Source organism: Haliaeetus leucocephalus, unplaced genomic scaffold, assembly GCF_000737465.1.
Source record: "Haliaeetus leucocephalus isolate CR32 unplaced genomic scaffold, Haliaeetus_leucocephalus-4.0 Scaffold21, whole genome shotgun sequence".
Lineage (NCBI taxonomy): Eukaryota > Metazoa > Chordata > Aves > Accipitriformes > Accipitridae > Haliaeetus > Haliaeetus leucocephalus.
Window position 1 is genome coordinate 1007459 of NW_010972457.1, and position 22753 is coordinate 1030211.

General features: G+C 39.9%; 1 protein-coding gene across 1 annotated transcript in view; it reads right to left on the minus strand.

The window, feature by feature from the left end:
• Positions 1-22753, minus strand: part of SLC10A7 (solute carrier family 10, member 7) — a 155302-nt gene that overhangs the window by 96915 nt on the left and 35634 nt on the right. The window contains exon 5 of the mRNA XM_010576340.1: positions 2570-2608. Coding sequence (XP_010574642.1) covers positions 2570-2608 — 39 coding nt within the window. The remainder of the gene's footprint in view (positions 1-2569; positions 2609-22753) is intronic.

Below are 22753 nucleotides of genomic sequence, written 5' to 3' on the forward strand. Positions count from 1 at the left end.
TGTCCTCCTGGCTCTGTCAGGGCTACACACAAACACAGCATCCTGCCCATGTACTACACATTGTAAGACAAGGAATGTAAGAAAAATTGTAGCCTTGCCAATGGTCAGATCCTTCCAAATTATGTCCAGGACACATATACCTTTGTGACCATAACCATATGCAACTACATCTAAGCCTATCCACAGACAGCACATAATCAGACACTAACAGGAAAAATGCAAATGTCATTTAGCTTCATCATGAATTAAAGATATAGGAAACAGGATCTCCACCTATAGCCAAGCCCATAAGTTAGGCACCAATATCAACTGATGGCTTTCCAAAAACACCACCATGACCTTCCATTATCTTCTCAGAAACAGGCCAATTATTTTCATGTTTTATAGAACACTTGACTTCAAACAAATAGAGAGATATATATACATATATTTAATGCTTCGCCAGTTGCTCAGGGCAAACTTACGAAGTAAGTGACCACATGCTAGTGACATTCAGGAGCCACTCAGTTAAAGGCCACGTAGACATGCAGCACTGTGAAACTGGTGAACAACTCTGGCTACTTATTAAAGTCCCTGGCCTACTATCACCCCATTGCATTTCCAGTCATAAGGTTCCTCCTATCAACTTCATAACTGGAAAAGTTTGTAAGAGCAAAGCTTTCAGTAAACATATTTGTGATTTATTTTCTGTCATACATACATATTCCCTACATAATCATGTTTTCAAACTAGGATACCACAATAAGCATCTAAGCGTGTGTATATATTTGTGACATAATAGCAGCTACCTTCTTTATAATTTTATTTTTAAAAAATCAGTAATTAGAAAAAAAATCAGCTGGTACTGTGGTTTGATTCTAGCCAATCTTTAATATTTTTTAAAAGTCTTTCCTGGGAATTTTTTTTACTGCAATGCTGCTCTAAGACTTGCCAAAAAAATCTGAAGTGAATAAAATGTGAAATGAGGTAATTGTATGTAAATGGAACTTTCCAATGATCAGTTCATGGAACTAAGATCAAAACCAAAATCGGGAGTATTATATGAACACACAAACTAGCTCAGCTTCTTTAACTGAGATTTCTTCAAAGAGCTACAAACTGGTTCTAGAAATTAAAATATGTTTATGTTGCTTTACTAGGACCCAGCATTGTAGTCAGATGCTCTGGGGCCTAAATTCATATTTGAAGTCAAAAGACATTCTCCTAATGACAGCTCAACTGAGGCCTTTGGGTATTCAAGAAAACCTTCTGAACTGAAAGCTAGGGACAGCAGAGAAAGTGGAGCTCGTGCCAAGCAACAAGAGAAAATGCCACGCACATACACAGACTTAAGAGTTGCTCCAACACTGGGATTCCACAGTTCGAGGCAGAAAGTACCTTCTTGCCACTGGAGGAGGACATGATAGGTGACAAAACGGAACAAATATTTGGGAATTGGTATTTTAAAAACGTGAATTGTCATCTATACCCACAAAACTTACATGCACCCTCCTCACTTTAACCTAGTCCCTCAAGAAAGCAGCAGCACAATGCATAACTTCAAAATGCCATGCAACTTTCTCTCTTGGCAGTACAGCTTTACACTCAAACAGCCAAACTCCAGCTTTTCATAAAACAATAATGCATAAAGTGAGTTATTTTGCACTTGCAGTTTTGATTTTAATTTTCTAACTTGAATTCTTTTGTCATTCATTCATTTTATAGATCATAGTCCTCTTTCTGGGGACACAAGACTGGAATCACAAACACACACTTCTAAACATGCACAAAATTTAGTAAAGAAGAACAAATTCAATTATTAGCTCCCTAAATAAATAAAACAATCAGTAGCTTGCCTACATATAAAATAATTTGTATTTAATATTCATTAATGTCTCTCTAAACAACACATCAACAGCAGAAATCTATTCTTCATTTATTCATAAATATATTTATTTAGTGTTGTTTACAGTGTCTTTTCTGAATCTTTGTAGACCATCAGGCCCACAAATACTGTTTTTGCTTTTTACAGAAACGGTTATATTTCCAGCTGGATTGATTGCTTTCCCATATCTAGCTATTTCAGTGTGTTCCTCAGAGACATTGAGTGGCTTCACTGACAGTGAAATATGCTAAACAAATGACAAGTCACTGAGTAAATTAGCATCTACTCTCTGATCAGCTGGGTCATGTTTTCTTTTCAAAATCCATGGCCTCTTGATAGAAAATAATGAGTATTTGATGGGCCTTATTAGAAAAATCAATATATTGATGCCCATGTCTGAAACATCTGCATAATAATAGATTCTGTTAACCCATTAAGGAGAAAATTAAGATGTGTTTACACATTATTAATTTACCATGAGCAGAGACGATTTATTCACTACTTTTCTCAAGAGTTTAACAAAAAGAAAAGAAACCGTAACATCTGCATTTAATGGCACGGTGAAATAAATTGAAAGATGATTCACATTTTTGCCAGCTAAATGGCACAATTCCACTAACACTAATGTGAAAAATACAAACACACCAATGATACTGTTAAAAGTAAGACTATTAAAACACTTGCTATAAATACTGCATTACTTACCAAAAAACTTCCAAAAGCGGAATTAAATATAGCAGCTGCCTGAAGAGAGAAAAAGATAAATATCACCAATGGTAAAATAGCTATAGTACAAGAACAAAATGTTATTCCCCTGCCCAACAAGCTATTAGATTCTCCAAATAAACACATACACAGAGACCATTAGGCAGTTAGCCGCTGCTTAAAAAATTGCCAGTGGCCTGTAACTTATGAAGACTGATAGATTCTAGTTTATGCATTCATAAATAATGTGCTGAAATGGACAAAAGCAGGAGGAGAAGAAAATCCTTGCCGGTAGACTTAAGAGGCATATCCACAAGAACTAAGAATATTACACAGAAGCTTGGTCTCACTGCATTTGCTCTAATTTGCCAGGAACATTTTTACATATTGACCTGTTAATAAAAATAAATATACCCCGATTTAACTAAAACACTGCATTTTCATAGACATTTAACAATTTTTCATGGAATATTAATCAGGCAAGCAAACTAATTTAAGTGTTCATCATAATAAAGTATTGAGAAATTCAGAAGTTTCTGTAGTTTGACTAACAAATTTAAAATAGGAACAACAAAAAAACCCCACAACAGCCCCACACTTCTGAGGCCAAAATGTCTAACATTACTTTTTACTCCATAGTCTTTTAAAATAAGAAAATAAACAATTTTGATAATGACTTTAGAAGTGTTTGTGCTTACCTAAATATCCAGGAAATATAAGGTAGCAGTATTATTTCTTAATATTAACTCATTAAATTCCAAGAAGTTAAAACTTGAGTCTTGAATAGCTTTCCCCAATTACCAAGAAAGAACAGAAACTCTTGTATGGCAGCCAGTCTGATGATGAAAAGCCGCACAGCAAAGGTAAGAGGCAAGGGAGGAGGGAAATCTACCATTTACATGAAGATTTAGACCACAGTCAAATTAATCACCCTGGACACTTCCAGCCACAGATTAATAACAAGTGGATGTTAGCAAGTTTAGCAAGTTTGAATAAAGTCCAAAACCAGGTTAGGAGCTGTAGCTGAACCTGCCTTCTGCTCCATAAGAGGATGCAATGAAAATGAATGGGTAATGAGATCCTTGGCTCTAGAGAGCTTAGCTTTCTTATTCAAGTTCATAATTAATTCAAAGCTTTGATAATTTCATTAGATTCCTCCTCTGCTGGCCCTATCAATAAAAGATGGCACTGGACCGCAGCTCCTCAGTGGCCCAAATACAAAAACAAATGCAGGCTGGGAAACCTTTGCTGACTTGCTTACTAACAGGGACAATGGCATATGGCACTCCATGTTGCGGAGGGAGCATCTGAATAGATACAGCTAAATAAAACATTATAGTTGACAGTTGTAAACTACAGTAACATATTTTAACACCTCTTCCTCATCAGCATTCCTTTTTGAACATAAAAAAAGAGGCACAAGTCCAAACAGCTCCTCTTGCCAGAGATCACAGCTGAACGCAAGAGTGAGTACTACTTAAAACAATTCTTCAACAAGTGTGAATTAAATCAGGGTTTTCTACTTGTATTTGAAGCTGTGCGGCTGATACTTCCATGTGGCAAGAGACACACACGACACTCATGCACACAAACCTACGGCAGGGATCAGTTTCAATACAGGACACGTCTTTGCAGGTATCGTTTGTTACTGCATCCTTCTTAAAGTTCCTATTATCATTATACTAAAGAACCCATCAGGTTTATCAAGTCTCTTTGGTATTTGTTGGACATGTGCCATTCTTTTACACAGACTCATTGTATTTGACCACTTCAATCCAATCAAGATGCAGAAAGGTCCCTTTTATTACACCCTGCCTCTGAATCCACGAAGGAGGATCTAGACTTCCATTTTTAAGCACACTTAAAGATCTCTTCCTTGCAAAACAATCTTTGCTATATAAAACAGTGTAAATCAGCTGTTAAGATCTGAAAGACAAAAGCATCTGGGCTCCACTTCTGCACCAGAAGGCTGGGAGGAAACTTAATGGTCCCCTCCTCCCCATGCAGATTTTGCGTGCAGAGTGACAGCTACATTTCTGTCTGCTAGAAAGAACCGTATCACTCACCCTCTTCAGGAAAGCTAGTGAAGTCCACATAAAATGGACAGAAAGCATAAAAAGTAGCCCTTCCCTCCCTAAAACGTTAAACTTACCTACTTGTCTCAAAAATACCTGGGCCTACCAGAAGTTGGGTTCAGGCCAGGCTCCGCTTACAGTGCAGGTGAGGCTGCCAGACCACGTCTACTGATGCAGGAGAAATAACTTTAGTGATAGACAGCCCTCAGCCATTTTCCTGGTCATTTCAACAATGCACAAAGAACAAAGCAGTACCTGGCAAGAACCGATACACTTAGAAGGACACTGTGCATCTAGTTTTAGCCACATCAGTGGCCACCAGTCCTGATTTGAGGGTCATCTAGAGACATGACATTTTTTACTTAAAATACGCTGCACTTCCACTTCCAGGAAAATTTCTGTATCTGGAAAGGTGGTAAGGAGAGATACTAGATGGCTCTATGGTGGTGAGATGAGATGGAGATACTTTGGCCATCAACAAATTTCTTTTCCTTCTTCCTTCCTGATCCACCTGGAAGATTTCTGGTTTGGTTTGTTTGTTTGTTTTTTAATATTCTCAAGAATATAACAGGTACTAAGGCAACAATCTCAGACAAATTTTATGCTTCAGGTATTCAGCCAGTCATGTGTAAAAGTTAAAATTCACGACTGGTCCAGGGGTACACTAGTTTGTAATTTTTAATTCCCTTTCTCCAAAGCGTCAGAAATAGTCCACATCAGATGATTAAACACTCATTACAGGCAAAAGAAGGAAAAAAAAATAATCAGGAAGACCACAAATTAAGCTATAATCACTCAGATGATTTGCCTCAGTGAGGGAGGACTTACACGTGTCAATTACTCTATTTGCAGTTTTCTTTATAAACATTTCTCCTGCAAAATAAACTTAGAAGTAAATTTTTCTCATACCCACAGACCTTGGGCTTATATTTGTGATTCTGGTTCAGCTTAAACAAACTGGTAGTAAACTGAATCAACTGCTCCAATTTGTAATTAAACGTACGTGGTAGCATGACCTTGTAGAATTTAAACACTTTGCGCTTCCAACTCCCTTCTATCAAGAGGGATAATATTGCCTACATACCTCACAGGGCATTGTCAAAATTAATTCATTGCTTAAAAAGCACTCTGAGATCCTTAGAGGGAAGATACAAATAAACATTAGTGCTGACACATGATACAGCTAGGCTCTTCATTTTCTATTTGAAACATTTATTAGTCACTAGTATTGTATAATTTTTTTTTAGCATTTGCTCCTTTTGTGCTTCAACAGATATCAGACTATCTGCAGTCAGCTTAAATGAAACAATAAAACATGAAAACATTCAGATGTTCTTACAATACTCGAAGTTCAGATTTGGATGTGTTTGCAAACTGTTCGTGGCACTTACCATTGATATGAGGGGAGAGTCCTCTGTAAAATCAATGGTAAGATCCTTTCAAAAGGTAAACGCATAGCAATGTATTAAAATGCAAGGTCAGACCACATTCAAAAGCAGCAGTACTAACAACCAGACCAATTACTCAAGTTTACATCAACTCAGAGACAAGACTGAAAGTCACTGCCAGTACTCCTAACAGGGCTAGTACAGAAAAGCATGTACATCTCCACTTGAGTTTAAAATAAAACACGCTAGCTCCACTAAACAACAAATTTACTTAGTATTAAGCAGGTCCAATTTCAGTCAACTCTGTATGGCACTGGGCTTGAGGGAACTCTCTTGCTGGTCTGCATTTCCAGGGAGGATCAGCTGGCCTGGAGCACTTTCAAGTGAGAAGTAACCAGCACACCTCTGAAGGAAACCTACCTGGCAGTACCTGGCAGAAAATTTCCTCTTCCCACACCTAAGCCTAGCACAAAGCTTCAGCCCTTCGTCTCCCACCTTATCCTGGAATATATGTGTGGAAAACACTGCTAAGATATGTAACAGTGACAGCAACAAGATGCAAGACAGTCCTCATAGCAACAAAGGCCAGTAAAAAACAGAAGAAAAAGGCAAACCCACAGCCAAGGGGCTGAGCACTTCCCCATGGGTGGGTACCCAAATGCAGCAGCAAGTACGCACAGCATGCAGGTACACGTGACTGGGCAGCGAGTCAAACAGCCATGCTACGGTTTCGATAGCATTAAATACAGAACACATACTGAACTCTGTTCCATTTCCTTTTATTTTGGTATCAAACTAAACTATCTTAGAATTTATTAGGCTAGCTATCTTTTGATAATAATGTAGCAGGGCTACATTAAAGAAGAGGAAAAGATACACTGGCAACATTTGGAACACCTGGGTCAAAACCCAGCATTTTATCATTCATTATCAGCAGGATTTGAATGAAATTGTTATGCACAACTCAGCTGGAACTACAATTTCCTTTACTGCAGGGTCACAGGGAAACAACGGTGCCTCATAGCTTTGTATGTGGACCATATAAAAAAAAGTAAAAGGCTTTTTCACCAATATGTATTTATTTTAACACTAAAATGTTTGATTCTTGAGGGTCATTTGGCAGCCTTCAGGGAGGTAACCTTCCTCACTGTACTTAACCCTATGCTTACCGCCAGGCACCCCACAGCTGAGAGAGCACACGCTATGCACACTAGGACCTGTCCAGCCCCGAGTCGTCCCTGCTCTGTGGAAAGGATGTTTGTTCCAGGGCCAAGGCCACAGATGTAGAGTAATGAAACTAAACGTCCTCAAAACATCTCAGAAGAAGTGGCCTGGGCATCATACAAAGCTGCTCTGTGCATGCCCGCAACTACCTGCAGTTAAAACCTTATCATTTTCAGACATGCACTAGTGGGATATACAGCTTAAGTACCTGGCATAAGACTAAATATCCTATTGAACACACATGGCACAGCGAAGAAGAGAGAAAAACCCAGAAGAGTAGAAAAGAACTGGAGAAAGACAAGGACTCTAGCAGTACTACTACAGAATTATGCAGTAGAGGGCAGAGAACACAATGTGGTAGTATAACATTTTACAGTGTCCATGTTATTAATGCAAAATTTAATAGATCTACATCTCCTATTTGACAGGAAGAAGAAAAAAAAATGGGGGGGGACGGGGGGGGACGGGAAGAGACTGACAAAGTGATGGAAATGGTTTGACCAAACAGGACAAAACAGGAAATTTTATCTACCCAAAGAGATCAGTGTAGTTTGAGAAGGTGGAGAAAGAAGGCAGGACGTCAGAAGTAGCCTGAATGAGTTGGCAGAGTCCCTTTAAACAACTCCTTCAATCTCCTATTTAAAAATAAAATCTCATGTGAGTGTTACAGCAGCTCATGTCTTAACTGCTGTTTCCATTAATAAGATGTTACAGCTCTGTAGAAAGCTATTTGCCACAGCACTGTTACTGCAAACAGAATATAAATATACCTAATAAGGTTTAATCTGTGTTGCTGTTCATAACTATTCATCTGAGTTCAGACGGGAAAAAAATATATATATTCAAGTTCCTGGTTTTGAGCACTAAATTGAATCAGGTGTCCTCTTCTCTTAAGAAAATTAAGTTGCTTTTGTGCAAGAGTGTTTTAATGAGAACAGAGCCTGCCGACATTGATAAATGGGAATGACACCAGAGAGAGCATGTAAGCAGGACAATATGTGCATGTTACAGTCTTACAGGCTATTTTTCACTGACTATCCTGAATGACTTCGCTGTTTCTTAAGGGGCCTATTAATCTCAAATTTAGTTATTACACAACGTTTATTTGAACATATATTCTGTGGATGATGACAGTTAATAAAGGAAATCTTTTACAAGCTGTATTTTTACATATTGTTCCAACTGCAGCTCCCAGTCATTCTACCGTATTGATGGAATAACCTAGTTATGATGCAGCTTTAAAAAAGGCACATATATTCAGATTCTTTTCTAAGCATATGGGGACTCTTAAATAACTGTTAAAATGCATATAAAAATCCTGCTACAGCATGGCAAAAATAAAAGAGGTAGTGTTAACTGCTCAACAAAATCTCTAGCTGCACAGTTGCCCCCTCAAAGGCAAAGCACATGCCTTTTTAACACTCCAGCACCATCTTTGAGAAACAAATAGGGCCTATATTTGACTCTTGGAGATGTATGTACACTTCATATTGAGTTCAACAGAAGTTGTAGCACGCATCTTACACATGAATTTGGCCCCATGTGTTGTTACGTGGTAGGGCATCTCAACAGTGGTATTTCATTAAAGAAAACAAGCAAAAACCCCCACACGAAACCAAAAAACCCACAAACCAAAAAAACCAAACCCAACACAAAAAAACCCAAAAAACAACACAAAACAAACAAAAAACCCCCCAACACAAAACAAAGCCCCAACCAAAAACCAGACTTTGATAACAACTAAATTTTGAGTCCAAAGATATTATAAAAATGTGAACTGATGTTCAAAAAGTCTCTTAAAAAAATACTGAATTACCTACTCTTATTTTTTTAGTGGAGTGGAATTGTACACATAAGCTTAAAAAAAAAAAATCAAAAACGCCAAAAACCCACACCACACACAAAAACCCCTTACACCCACCAACCAAGGAAACTCCAGAACACCAACTGAAAAACCCACCAAGATAGGGAGGGGATTATGTTTGTATCCACTGCCATATTCCCTGTGGTCCAACACAATTTGTTGACTGTGAAAAAGGTATCACCTAATCCCCAACCTGCCTCTAGAGCTGTGCTGACAATACACAAACATTTCTTTATTTCAACCATGTTCAATAACCATCAGTTTTATGGAAATGATGCTGAAAAGGTACCAGAAAATGAAAACAGAATAACTAATATGCTGTTTGTTTGCATTTCAGCAGGGGAACGTCATCCAGAGAACGACGTACTCTAAAACACCTCATTGAGCTGTGGCTCCAAAGCTGCGCACATGGCAGATTTGTTCCGGGCTGGCAGAAGTTGCCATCACCCGAGTACAAGTTTGTGCTGCTTCAGCCAGGCTTAGCATTCTGCCACAAGCAGAGCACGGAAACAAGCTGGGGGCTCTGCTGGCAGAGAGTTACTGCCTCCTACCTCTTACCAGCCAAGTTCTTTCTGTTGAAAATCAGTCTTTCACTCCACCATCTTTGTAGTTACTCATAAGCAGCACCGCCTGTTGGTAATCATATTTACAAATACAAAACCATCCATCAAAAGGATGTCAAAAGCCAGGCTTTTTAGAGACACTTATTTAGCGTATATAGTGCTCTCCATTGAAGGATTTCTCTCTTTCACCAATAGTGTCAGCAATACTGAGACAGAGAAATAAAACTATGGCACTTTCTTTCCTTTCATCAGAAATGGTAACTTCTCTCTACTGCAAGCAACTGGCATGACTCAAGGGAGTTCTGGAGGGTCAGCATGGTATTTCTTTCAGAAGCAGTAGGAGATGAAGATTAAAAACCAGGACAGTATATACATTAAAGGTTTTTTCCAGAGAGTAAAACCAGAACGTAAAAATTTGTTAACAACTCAACTGGCAAACATTAAGCATTCAGATCTCAGGAACGTTTATATGTCAATCTACAAATTACCATCAGTACTAATATACAGATTAGTAACAGGAAATCCATGCTGAGCAAAGGTTGGAAAGCAACACTGTCCTGTATGGCTGGACCATTTTACTTCAGATTACTTGTACAACTGAGCAGAATGAAAACAAAAGCCTTCGTCAACAGTATCAGAAAGATCACATGAAGGAAGCCAGGAGGGAAGAACCTCTTTCTGGAGTTGGAATGTCCATCTCCACATTGAAAGAACCAAGACCTGGTCTCCGCAGGTATAGAAGAGATGAGATGCTTCATGAGACATAGTGCACAGTGCCTGACTAGGGCAGGCTATCAGCTGTACAATGCGGTCGCTTTGTTTGTAATTTCTTTGCTTTATTCTAAATGCCACAGATCTACCCATACCAGATGCTTATGAGGCTGTGTAGCATACAAAACTGGTACAATGCTCATAAGGCTTACCAGGGGAAAAGGCCTATCTAGGCCCTATCCAGAAACACAAATGTAGGCAACACACGCCTTTTGCAACCTCACGTCTATCCCTTCAGGATGCCAAGGTGATGAGAGATTTCCTACTCCTAACAACCACAGTGCCATTTCCTTTTGACATTGAGAAGGGCTGTCAGCAGATACAGCCACCAATGCTCTCACCTCATCCTTGTGTAAGACAGTCCTTGACCAGCCATACCCCAAGCCCAGCAGTACCCTGAAGCTGTAGCTTAACCTTCCTGTCCTCCCATCAGCTGCAGTACAAAACACAAAATCGCACTCATAAGACACAGTGCCTTCCAGTGTTGGCTCCTACGTCACCTATGTCCTACTGCACCCCAACAGGGCAGTAACCTGAATATCTACAGTGGACTTTTGAATACCAACATGAATAAACAGAGGCAGTTTCTCTTTTTCTCTCCTCTACTTAAAATTGGAAATGCAAATATTAAGATTACTGCCCAGTGCCAGTGTAAACATTCAAGCAAGCAGTGATTTAAAGCTGACAGACTCGTAACAACACACGCTTTCTCATACTGAGTACGTATGTGCATAACTATCCACAAACTCCATGCTCTCACATCTGACCTACTCCTCCACAAAATTCATACGGCTCTGCCGCGCCAGAAAGCTCTGGGTTCCCAGGACGGCATATAGCCAAACTTTTTGTATGTATTTTTCCCCAAATGGAAAGCCCATTTCTGCAGTTTTCCTAGACACCAGGAAACAGAAGGTAACTTCTCCCTTCTACCTACATACTGTAAAGTATAAGCCTTAGCAGCCATACATTTGACCTGTGACACAGACCATGCTACACAATTAGAGGGCAAAAAGGAAAGAATCTGACCAGTCACTGACACTTTGGTATGAAAACTACCCACAAACCTTATGCGCATCATGCATTTGTTAGTGACTCAAGGCTTATTATTACCTTAGCAGTGAAGACAATAGCTCTCGCACCAGAACAAATGGACTGCTGAACAATGATTTAATAAAGGAGGCTCAGCTGAACAGTGGTATACAAGCAACTCTGCCAACTTGATCCTCTCTTATGGCCAAACACTTCATAACTGTAAGTGACTTTCTCTCTAAAAAAAAAAATTACTGTGGAAGGTATCCTCAAAAGGATACAGAGCAATAACAACCTCCCAAACATACTTTTATTTAAGTTCACATTTTCTGAGATCTTAAGCTGTGATAAAAACACTTAAAGGTCTTGTCCCCTGATTCTCCTGGAGACACATCATCCATAACATGATTAGAGGTCTAGTTAAACAATGCATCCCACAACTCCAAAGAGTATTACTTCCCTGCTGAAGTGAAATGAAAGCACAAGGCCACTTTTTAAAAGGTGCCCTTTGCATTAACTGTAAGGCTGTGCCTGCACCAGTATTTTTCTATAAATATCCCACTGTCATATTGCTTTCTGGGCAGTTAGTCGCAGACATTTTAACTGCTATGCCATCCAAACCAGCTCAGAATGGCATTGTTATTAAAGTCCGTGTCACTACTACCACTGGGAACAGCTTCACTGTTAGCTGTGCAGTGCCAGGAGATGGGAAATAAAACACTAGTGCAAGGAAGGCCACAGGATGGGGAGGCTGCATGAAGTACCAGCTTTGTAAAATAAAAAGAAGTGTGACCCACTGGACAGATCCATGAACCCCAATCTCTGGAGCTCAAGTGAGAATGAGTCACTGGTCAGGGTTAAAAGATAAGGAGATTTTCATCTCATCAAAAAATATCTGTCCATATCTCAAAGAAGTACAACTACTTTTTTTTTTTTTTAACCTAGCCCAAATGTTAGGCTTTCCTGTAAGCCAGTATTGTATGGTACTGGAAATTCCCTTTTTATGAGTCCAGCCAAAGCTCTACAAGCTGCAATATTGTGGCAGAGGTGGAAAGAGAAGAGAAAGAAAAGTAGCATACTATAAGGAAGAGACCAGCACTATAGCCACTGCCTGAAGATAAAAAAGGAACAATCTTGACGCATGTAACTGCATTCTTTCAAATGTTACTCAGATACTTCTGTCATCTAAATTAGCAATTCATATAACTAGAAGTTACACATACACAGAGTGAGAAAGTGCATAAATGTGCATCTTTATATACTACATATCCCCAAAATTTGCCCAAGGGGTTCAGCAGTGGATCAGTAACCACTGAAGCTCCAAGCTTTTTTTCTCTTAAAACAAGTTAACTATGACATTGTTATTTACCACCACCCTTCTTTTGAAGCATGCCCAAAACATCTATAAATTCTAATCAGCTAGTTGCCCCCATTTTCCAAGAGGACTGCTAAACCCTCTAATCCAATGGAGGTGAGGTAGGGGAACTAGTCTTCATTAAAGTACAAGGATTAATACTCAAATGCCAATCAAGTCTAGGTCAGGGACTTGATTTCACAACTACTTGGCTAGCAGTACGAGTACACCATGAACTACAAAAATACCGAAACTGTTCTTTGGGATTTTCATTCATATATTTATTACATAAACATATATAAAAAACATAGTGACTCAACTAAATTAAGACACGTTTACTGCTTCCTGAAGTAATTTACTTTATTCTCTAATGGGATAGAATACTATATAACAACTACTTCTTTGAAGAAAAGGTGTGAGAAAACATTAAAACCTATGGGTTTCGTGTACAGAATTCTACTCATGTTCTGTGGAGAGCAGAGGCTCACCAAGAGCTGTGCTGTGTGCGAGACTAAGAAATGCACAAGCTTGTTTTACTGCAAAAGGTCACAAACTTGCTGTCTGCATTGAACATGATCTTTGTGGCAGCATTCACTGAGCTTCTACAGTTCCCATTTACATCAAGAGTTGGCTGAAAACTGGAATATCCAGCATGAGGGATATTCCAGTATTTAAACATTTGCTTTAAACCCAAGTTCCCCCTGCCTCTAGAATCACCACTTCTTATACAATGATTGAAATTTTCTTTTTTAACCATTTCATTTTGGTATTTTGCTGCTTTCAGCTGAATTGCTCTCGTGCCTAGTAGAAGATGGCCTCTGTCTGCGTTTGTCACTGCGTAAAACTCTTCAGCTGGTCCACAATGCAGCACTATTATTACATTCTTATGATGCACTGAGAAGATACAGCCAGGGAGATCAGTTTATCAAGAGAAATGAAAGCATGGAGCACCTAGGTTACACTGAAAAATGTGGACTACGTCAAAATGATTTGTTTGCAAAACTGACCCAGGTTAACCTGACCTGAAACAAAATATTTACATAGATTTTCCTGAAAGTGGAAACATTTCTACAGAGTCTGAATTGCATACATGGGGGGAAGGAAAAAAGAATGGAAAAGTTCCCAACTCAACATGGTTTGTAGCCAAAGTTCTGTATTTCTAAAGCAGTTACTAAAGAACTAGATGCATATACAATACGAAATAAAAATAAAAATGCAATTATTGGAAAAAACTCCTTCAACTGGAGAACACTTCTTTTATAACAAAGTGTCTATTTTCCAGCATTTTGTGGTAAAAACTATCTTCTCACCTTACTGATAAACTGTAGAGACAAGGCCAATGCATTCTGATTTGCCCACAAAGAACTCCAAGGAGAACTCAATAAAGAAATCAATAATTTCATGTTAAGCACAAAGGTTCCAGCAGAACACAGATGCTGCTACTACCTATTCTGTGGCGGTTATTCATCATGGGCACCCAACGAGGCAAGGGGCATGGAAGCAAAATTGTGCCCTGTCACCCCATTTAAGCCCAGAACATCCTGTATCTACACAGTCAGACCAAACTAAGTTTGCACAAGCAATCTAGACCCAGAATTCTTTTCCACCTTAAAGTATTTCAGTAACATAAGATGCCCTATGATACATAAGTGGACAAGACTGCGTAAGAGGTACCTTCACGACTGCCAGGCCAAAAGTGCTAGAGCTGCCAACTTTCCTGCACAGCAGGAGGTCCCGATGCCAGGACAAACACGCCTTCTTAAAAGCAATGCAGGGTAGCAATACATGTGAACACAGAACTAAGGAACAGAATTGGGATATGCAAACAAATGCATGAAGAGTAGAAAAAGTCACCTTACACACCAGAAGCAACCAGAAATCCCATCTTACACAAACACCAAGTACCAGCTAAATGTACAGGAAAAACACCTCACCTATCAAACAACTTTGTATCTGACACACTAGCTGCATTTCAAAAAAAAAAACCCCAGCTCTCACTTTAAAAAGTTTAATTTAGGTTAACAGCTATTTCTTGGAGTAGTCTGCGATCAGCACTTTGTAGGTACAATAGACAAATAAGGATGTTAGAAATCACATCTGGATGGTATTTCGAGTCAGGCTTTGCCACTGACAGAAGCTTGATAAAACTTAGAGAAAGACTCTCTATACCAGGTCATATCATCATCATCATCATCGGGGTGGGGGGAGAGGGGGTGGAATTCTGTTTACGGAACAGATTTTCATCTCTCACATTCATCATTCTAAAACCAAGTCGCTGTTTAGTCAATTCTACTGCAGAAAAGACCTCAGAAAAATATCACAACACAGTCACCATCTCGTTGAATCAAAGTTCAATTTGCTCTAACACCATAACAAATATATTTCTGTAATCTGTATCTATCTCCTACTCTTGTGGAAGTATCAACAAAATTCAGAGTGATATACTTATCTACAATATATAAAAGAATCATATCACCGCTATAAGCGGTAGTGTAGCAATATAGTGTCAGAGCATGAAACAGTAATCAAAGTCCTGAAAAATACACCATTGTCAGCATTGTACACTGGTACCAGTGTATTATAGCACCTTGGTTTAAAATAAATCAACCTAAGTGCCTGCTTTGGTAAGCACTTTGAATTCACTGTACATCAGCATTAGGGGGGGTAATGCACAAAGAAACAAATCAGGAAATGGGACTTATAAATAACAATTCAATTAGCAGATTTATATTACTCATTTCCTAATAAACTTTCCATCCGCACCTACGCGCAAACCCTCCTACAGCCTTCCCCCCTTCATTTACATGTCTGTGCAGGCCTGCTCTTTTTTCTTGCAAGCCCCTTTGCCCTTTCAATCATGAAGTATATTACTCCACTGTCAGAGCAAAGCAGTTCCTAACAACAGGGAGCCCAGCTGGGATAGGAAGAGGGCAGCAGGCTCAGGCATTAACATAATAATCCAACTGTGTTCCCCCAGGCCCTTAGGGCAGACAGCATATTAGGTAGGCCTCCTGCGCCGGCCCGGGTGGAAGCCGCCGGATCACCTGCCCATCAACCTGTGGCAGTCACCCCCGCCTCAGCCGCGCCAGCTCCTGCCAAGCCCCGGTGCCCAATTACCTTCCCACAAAAAGACACGCATCCATTTTTCCACGTCTGCTTAACGCACCTGCTGCACGTCCCCGTTTACGATTTCAACGTACCTTGCCGCGTCGTTTCCAGCGGACTCTCTCCTTGCCTTTTGACTGCTGGAAAGTCGAGGGGTTTTAACAGGACCTACTGCTGCTGCCAGTAGGAACCAGACCTTGACACAAAATTTCAAATACAAAGCGCTGCTCTCCGGATGCAACTTTCAGCCCTACCTATCCTCTGGATTTTTCCCTGAAAGAAAGAGCGGGGAAAAAAAACCAAAAAGGCAGACATAGGCCTTTGTTATTTCTGTGCCGTGCCATCCAAGGAAACCGGTTCAGGGCTGGCTTGCTTACTCTTTCTGGGGTTTGCAACACTGGAGGATTTTCAGCTGCGAAGCTATTTTACAATCTTCGGTACAGGGCCTGCCACCACGCGGGACACGGCTACAGATTAAGGAATAGAGCCCGTGAGAAGGTTTCAGCTGCACAAACACACATACAAGAAATTTCCAAGAATCACTGTATATAATGCTGATTTCAGATGCAAGACCCATGAAACCATCCTATTTAAAGAAGGCTTATAACTGTACTACTCTTCCCAATTAACATTTCCTAATATCTAAGAAATATTCCTGCATTTCAAATGCTTTGGGTAGCAAACTCCAACTCAGAATACTAATTTCCATGTCCCCTCTATTGAGCCCTTTAAATAAAAAAAAAGGTCACATTTATTATGCAGTGTAATTCAGTGCAGTTCTCTTACAAACCCTTTTATTTACAGTATATATGCTGTTTGTACAGAGTACAGGCTCCGGTACTTAACAAGAAAGAAGAAGAAGAAACACACTTGCTAGTAAAAGAAACTATTTTCTTCATATTGTACAAGACAATCTCAAAGACTACTAGGAAAAAAGCCTTTGGTTCTAATATAACTTTTAATTTCATCGAGAAGTACATATTCGCTAATTCCCCTTAACAATGGAAGGCACAACAGAAATGTAATACAGTCTTATTAAAATAATGTTTTGCAGACTGTACAAAGCCAGATTTACTTGATCACTTGTGAAGGAAAATTTCCCTAACCTCATTAATTTTCATTTATCTAGCCCTCTCAAAGAAGGAAATATTCAGAAGCAATTTCATATTTTATTTTAAATGCTTGGTTGTTATATTATCAGTACAAAGAAGTGTAATGCATAGTAACCCATGTCACAATACTCTGTCAGAGAAAGACCATGTGAAATAATGCTAGCTATATAATTTAAATATTTTAGAAAGCAACCGTTACAGAAGTTCTGCCTACTACTATTCCTCAACTACATAATGGTAACAAAAATTATACATTATGAAAATTGTGACACATTTAAAAACAATCTGCTTACAAGCAACTAATTTTCACAACATAGACATTCTCTTCCACCACGACAGTCATGATAACTTGTTAGCAGCATGTCCCTCTGTACTGGGAAAGGGGGCACAGTTAAAAGAGCCCTTTGCATTGAATTTATTCTAGGTCACGGGGTCACCAATAAAACACTAGGATAACCTAGAGGTTTGCAAAATATTTTAATATAGTCAGGAGTCTTCTTACACAGCCACAAGCTCATATATCTACCAGGACTTGATTTAGACTTTTAGGACCTGCAGTTTAGAGAGGAAGAGCTTTGTCAACTATCATGTGATCCTTCCAACCATCTCCTCTGCCCCATGAATAAATTACCATCACATTGGTGACGTAAAATTGAACAGCACTTGGAACATTAGCTACAGCTTTTCCCCTTCAACACCTCTAAATATAAACGACTTTGGTTATCCATAAACCAGGAAAAGGCACTGACATTTTTAATTACAAGAGATTAGAAGAAAAATCCCTTGAACACTCATAGTTTTCTAGAGGTTTCCTCTAATTAATTTCCTTCCTTCTCCAAATTACAGGTCGACAACTCCACAAACTAAAGTAACAGCAAGTTGTGCCAGAAATGTACCAGAAATTCAACAGCAAGAATTCTCTACCAAGAATTTGAGTATAATCAAGTCATCAAGTAGCTTCTGCTGTTGGTTTTGTGCTTACAGACATGTTGCCAGTGGACAACAACAGAATGCTGCAATGTTAGGTACACTCATCATTTTTCTTATGAATTCAAATGTTGTGAATGGACCATGTGAACAGAAATAAACTTGTGAATGGACATACAGATTTTTCCATTTATTTCATGGCATGATCTTTAGATCAGATCCATGTCTCAATTAAGTCAATAAGAGATTTTTTAATTTGATTTTATACAGCCCAAGGTCAGAACATTGCAATGGCTCAGATAAGTAAAAGGGAAGCTGTGGCTTAAGTTTCTGATACAGGATGTGCTCGGGTTGTGATGGGCTATTGAAAACAGTGAACACTCCTGAAATTACTAAATATAAAAGTTAAAGTATGGTGGAAAATATATACATGTTGTTTAAAATATATTTCATATGACAACATCACTATAAAAAACCACCACATTTCCTTGAAGTAACAAACTACTAGGTCCATGCTGATGATGTATTTTAGTTTCCTTCACAATCTATCCTTCAATTCAACCACCATTTTCTTTTCTTTTGCAAGACTCACTCTTCCTGACTACTTGTACAGCCCTTCCTCTTTGATAGCACAGTTTCTATGGTTTTATTCTTAAATACCAGAGAGGAGTACGTTAGTGCAACAGACAACTGTTTTCTTCTATACATAGCTGGGCCAGCAGAACAAATAAAACCCTGTAGCCACTAGATGCCCATCAGCCCTAACTAGAGAATACTGCTCCCACAGATTTGTAGGGGGCAGTCTCTTTAGTTCCTATGTTTTTTCCTTTACAAAAGTTATTTCAAATTCATGAAGACTCTCTTGTAATGGAAGTACCCAGAATGAAGCAGTATTCATTAATATGCAATGTAACACCTTAATATACTCAAATTTATTCAGCCTGTTGTGGTGGGTTGACCCTGGCTGGATGCCAGGGTCCCACCAAAGTCGCTCTATCACTCCCCCCTCTCAGCTGGACAGGGAAGAGAAAAACACAACAAAAAGCTCACGGGTCAGGACAGGGAGACATCAGCAATTACCACCACAGGCAAAACAGACTCAACTTGGGGAAAAAAAATAATTTAACTTATTACCAATCAAATCAGAGTAGGATAATGAGAAATAAAACTAAATCTTAAAACACCTTCCCCTCACCCCTCCCTCCTTCCTGGGCTCAACTTCACTCCTGAATTCTCTACCTCCTTTCCCCCAGCGGTGCAGGGGGACAGGGAATGGGGGTTGCAGTCAGTTCATCACACGTTGTCTCTGCTGCTCCTTCCTCCTCAGGGAGGACTCATCACACTCTTCCCCTGCTTCAGCATGGGGTCACTCCCATGGGAGACAGTCCTCCGTGAACTTCTCCAGGACCTATTTCTGCAGGATGGGTCCTGCCCACAGGCTGCAGTTCTTCACGAACTGCTCCAGCGTGGGTGCCTTCCACGGGCTGCAGTCCTTCAGGGACAGACTGCTCCCAGCGTGGATCCCCTGTGGGGTCACAAGTCCTGCCAGAAAACCTGCTCCAGCATGGGTTCCTCTCTCCACAGGTCCGCAGGTCCTGCCACGAGCCTGCTCCAGCATGGGGTTCCCACAGGGTCACAGCCTCCTTTGGGCACCCACCTGCTCTGGCGTGGGGTCTTCCACAGGCTGCAGGTGGAGATCTGCTCCACCGTGGACCTCCCTGGGCTGCAGGGGGACAGCCTGCCTCACCATGGTCTTCCCCACGGGCTGCAGGGGACCCTCTGCTCTGGCGCCTGGAGCACCTCCTCCCCTCCTTCTTCACTGACCTGGGGGTCTGCAGGGCTGTTTCTCTTACATGTTCGCACTCCTCTCTCTGGCTGCCGTTTCTGTGCCCCGGCAACTTTTTTTCCCCTTCTTAAATACATTACCGCAGAGGCACTAACACCGTCACTGAAGAGCTCGGCCTTGGCCAGTGGCGGGTCCATCTTGGAGCCGGCTGGCATTGGCTATCGGACATAGGAGAAGCTTCTAGCAGCTTCTCACAGAAGCCACCCCTGCAACCCCCCCCGCTACCAAAACCTTGCCACAGAAACCCAATACACTTGTATAATGTATTTACACCTATTTCTGAGTCTACTCAAGCACCTAAATTGCTCTAAAACCTGTTTTTCCCCTAAGTTCAAATGAAGAATTGTTTTATACTTCCCTAAGACATTTTGTGGTACAGAAAAGAAACATGCTACATGAACAAGAAACTGGGAGACAATCTAATTGCAGAAGATATCAATAATTTCACTAGTTCCGAACTCCAGTTACTGGTTTAATAACCACTAGCGTCTCATAACTTCGTCCCTCAATATAAAAAGTAGCTGGCATCTGCCAGGGAGAAGTTAGCACTGCAGTGCTGTTCTCTGCTCCTGCAGTCCATTTGAATCTCCCGCATCACCTCAGATCCAGTCACTTTTTACTTAAACTGGAGAGGTGGTACTAGTGATCAAAATTTATGAGTTTTATATAGATAACAAAAAAACCTCTCCTCTCCTGAAAACAAAGAGGGAGATGGTAGTGCTTCTACTTCTATACAGAAATCTAGTATTTGCTGACTACGTCACATTCTTTCTTGTTGGCAGTAGCTGTGGCATGGTCTCCAAGGACTCTAGGCAGATAACAAAAGAGAACAAAGTGAAAGGCATTTCTGCCTCAGGTATGTTGCAAATCCATCTAGTAGTGTTCTCCCAAAACCTCAGCTACAGATTCAACACCTTCATGGGAAGCACCTTGCTGCCTACATGAGGTAACACAAAAGAAGTTCATACTGGCCTCTGCAGACACGACTTCATGAACACTTGGATTTTACCTATTCCAGTTCTGACTGCAACCTTCAACAGAGCAGCACAGACAACCAAAACTGCTGCAATGCCTCCCAAAGGAACAACTGAGAAGGAAAACTAAGAAAAAAAGAAACCAACCTACAAGGGTTGCGCAAAACAGAATCCAAATGTTATGAAGAGCTGATTTCTTTACATTAGGATAGCCAGATAGAATCTTTTGAGCAGCATGTGGGCCCCTGTGCCTGGATTATGGCACATGAATGGCAACAAACGATCCAAAATCCAGCATGCCAACATCCATATCAAAACAGCTCTTTCCTGCCTGTGAACCACTCCTACACAGCTCCCCCTTCCTTTGCATCTCTGAGAAGCACAGTACCTGTCTCTATCCTATGAAAATTTGAATGAGGTTCATAATATTAATAAGAAGATCAGCTACACCTGCTGACAGCCATAGGGCCTGAAAGGTTAAATAACCCTGCATCACCAGGAAACTTTGCCCTCACGTTTCTCTAGATGCTCATTTTTTTTTAAACGCTGCTTTGGGTGTAGAGCAAGACTGATGAGGTATGCAACTGAACAGGAGTGGGGACAACAGAGCTGCAGTCATGGCCGTGTTGGAAGATGCAGACAGCAGGCATACCTGTGTCCAAAGTGAAAATGTAAAAACACAACACACTTTCAGGCAGGTCAGCTTTTGGGGTTTCTTGCTTGAATAACATGTTTTGAAGAGAGACTATCAAGACTGAAACAGATAAATCAATTCAGTCTTTTAAATCACTCCAGGGAACTTTTCTTCACTCACTACTCACTCAAAAATGTCTTTTAGAATTGTTAAATGCATGTAATATCAGCAGTAAACTGCAAACACATTCACTGTGACCAGAAACTCACACCCTCCCACTCAAACATACACATGCAGTATTTACCACACATTAATGTTACATCATGTTAAAGAAAGTGAAATTGTAGCAGTCATAACAAACAACAGGTATCTCTGACAACTACAGTTTATTATTCAAAAGTTAGGAAAAATTGTTCCAAGTCTTCAGTTCTACAATGGCAGACAATGTTATGATTTAGTAAAATAGACATTCCACTCACAACCTTGATATTTTCATCTGGAGGATGAAAAAAAAAGCACATAAGGCTGCAATCAGGTTTTTCTCTCTCTCCAGGAGCCACTCATTCTAAAAGCACTACAAGAATTCAGAGGCAGCACTTAAAATCTTAGTTTGTTATTTCAGAGTATATAATACAAACAAGAGTTGATCACTAAAAATATTAATTAGCGTTTCACCAGAAATAACAATATGGGAAAAAGCAGTGATGTGCAGACATCCTGCCTCCAGGATTAGATTCTAATTCATTTTAGATTAGGAAGCAACGAACTAAAACCACTACCCTGACAAGTTAACTATTCTTATTGACACAGTTCTGGATAAGAGTAACACCAGCCCTAAGGATGGCACCGTAAACAAAAAGAAATCATGCTAACTTCTGACATTTACAAATGACAGTGATAAAAAGGATCTGGATGGGTTACATAAATTTGCTACTATGAGAGTATTGCATTTTCATATTTTTTTTTTAAACTAACATGTACTTATGTAACAGTACCAAAAAGAACAAATAGTTATTACAGACAGGACTGTACTGGCAAGAAAATTTAACCAACAAAAGGGTTAATTAGGGATACAAATTTTTTCAGACTGTTAATAATGGGAATGACACATAGTATGTGCCCATAAGTAATTCTCAGGTATCTTTGATCTTCAGCCCCAAGCGATTACTGTTGCCTACCATACCCTGGCCTCTGGGACTCTCTCAGAACCAGACATCTGGCTACTTTGTTGTTTTAGACTAATCTCATCCCAGGAGAGCTCAAGAAATGACACCAGGCAAGGAGGGTCCTGGCAAGGGAAAAAACATTACAGTATCAG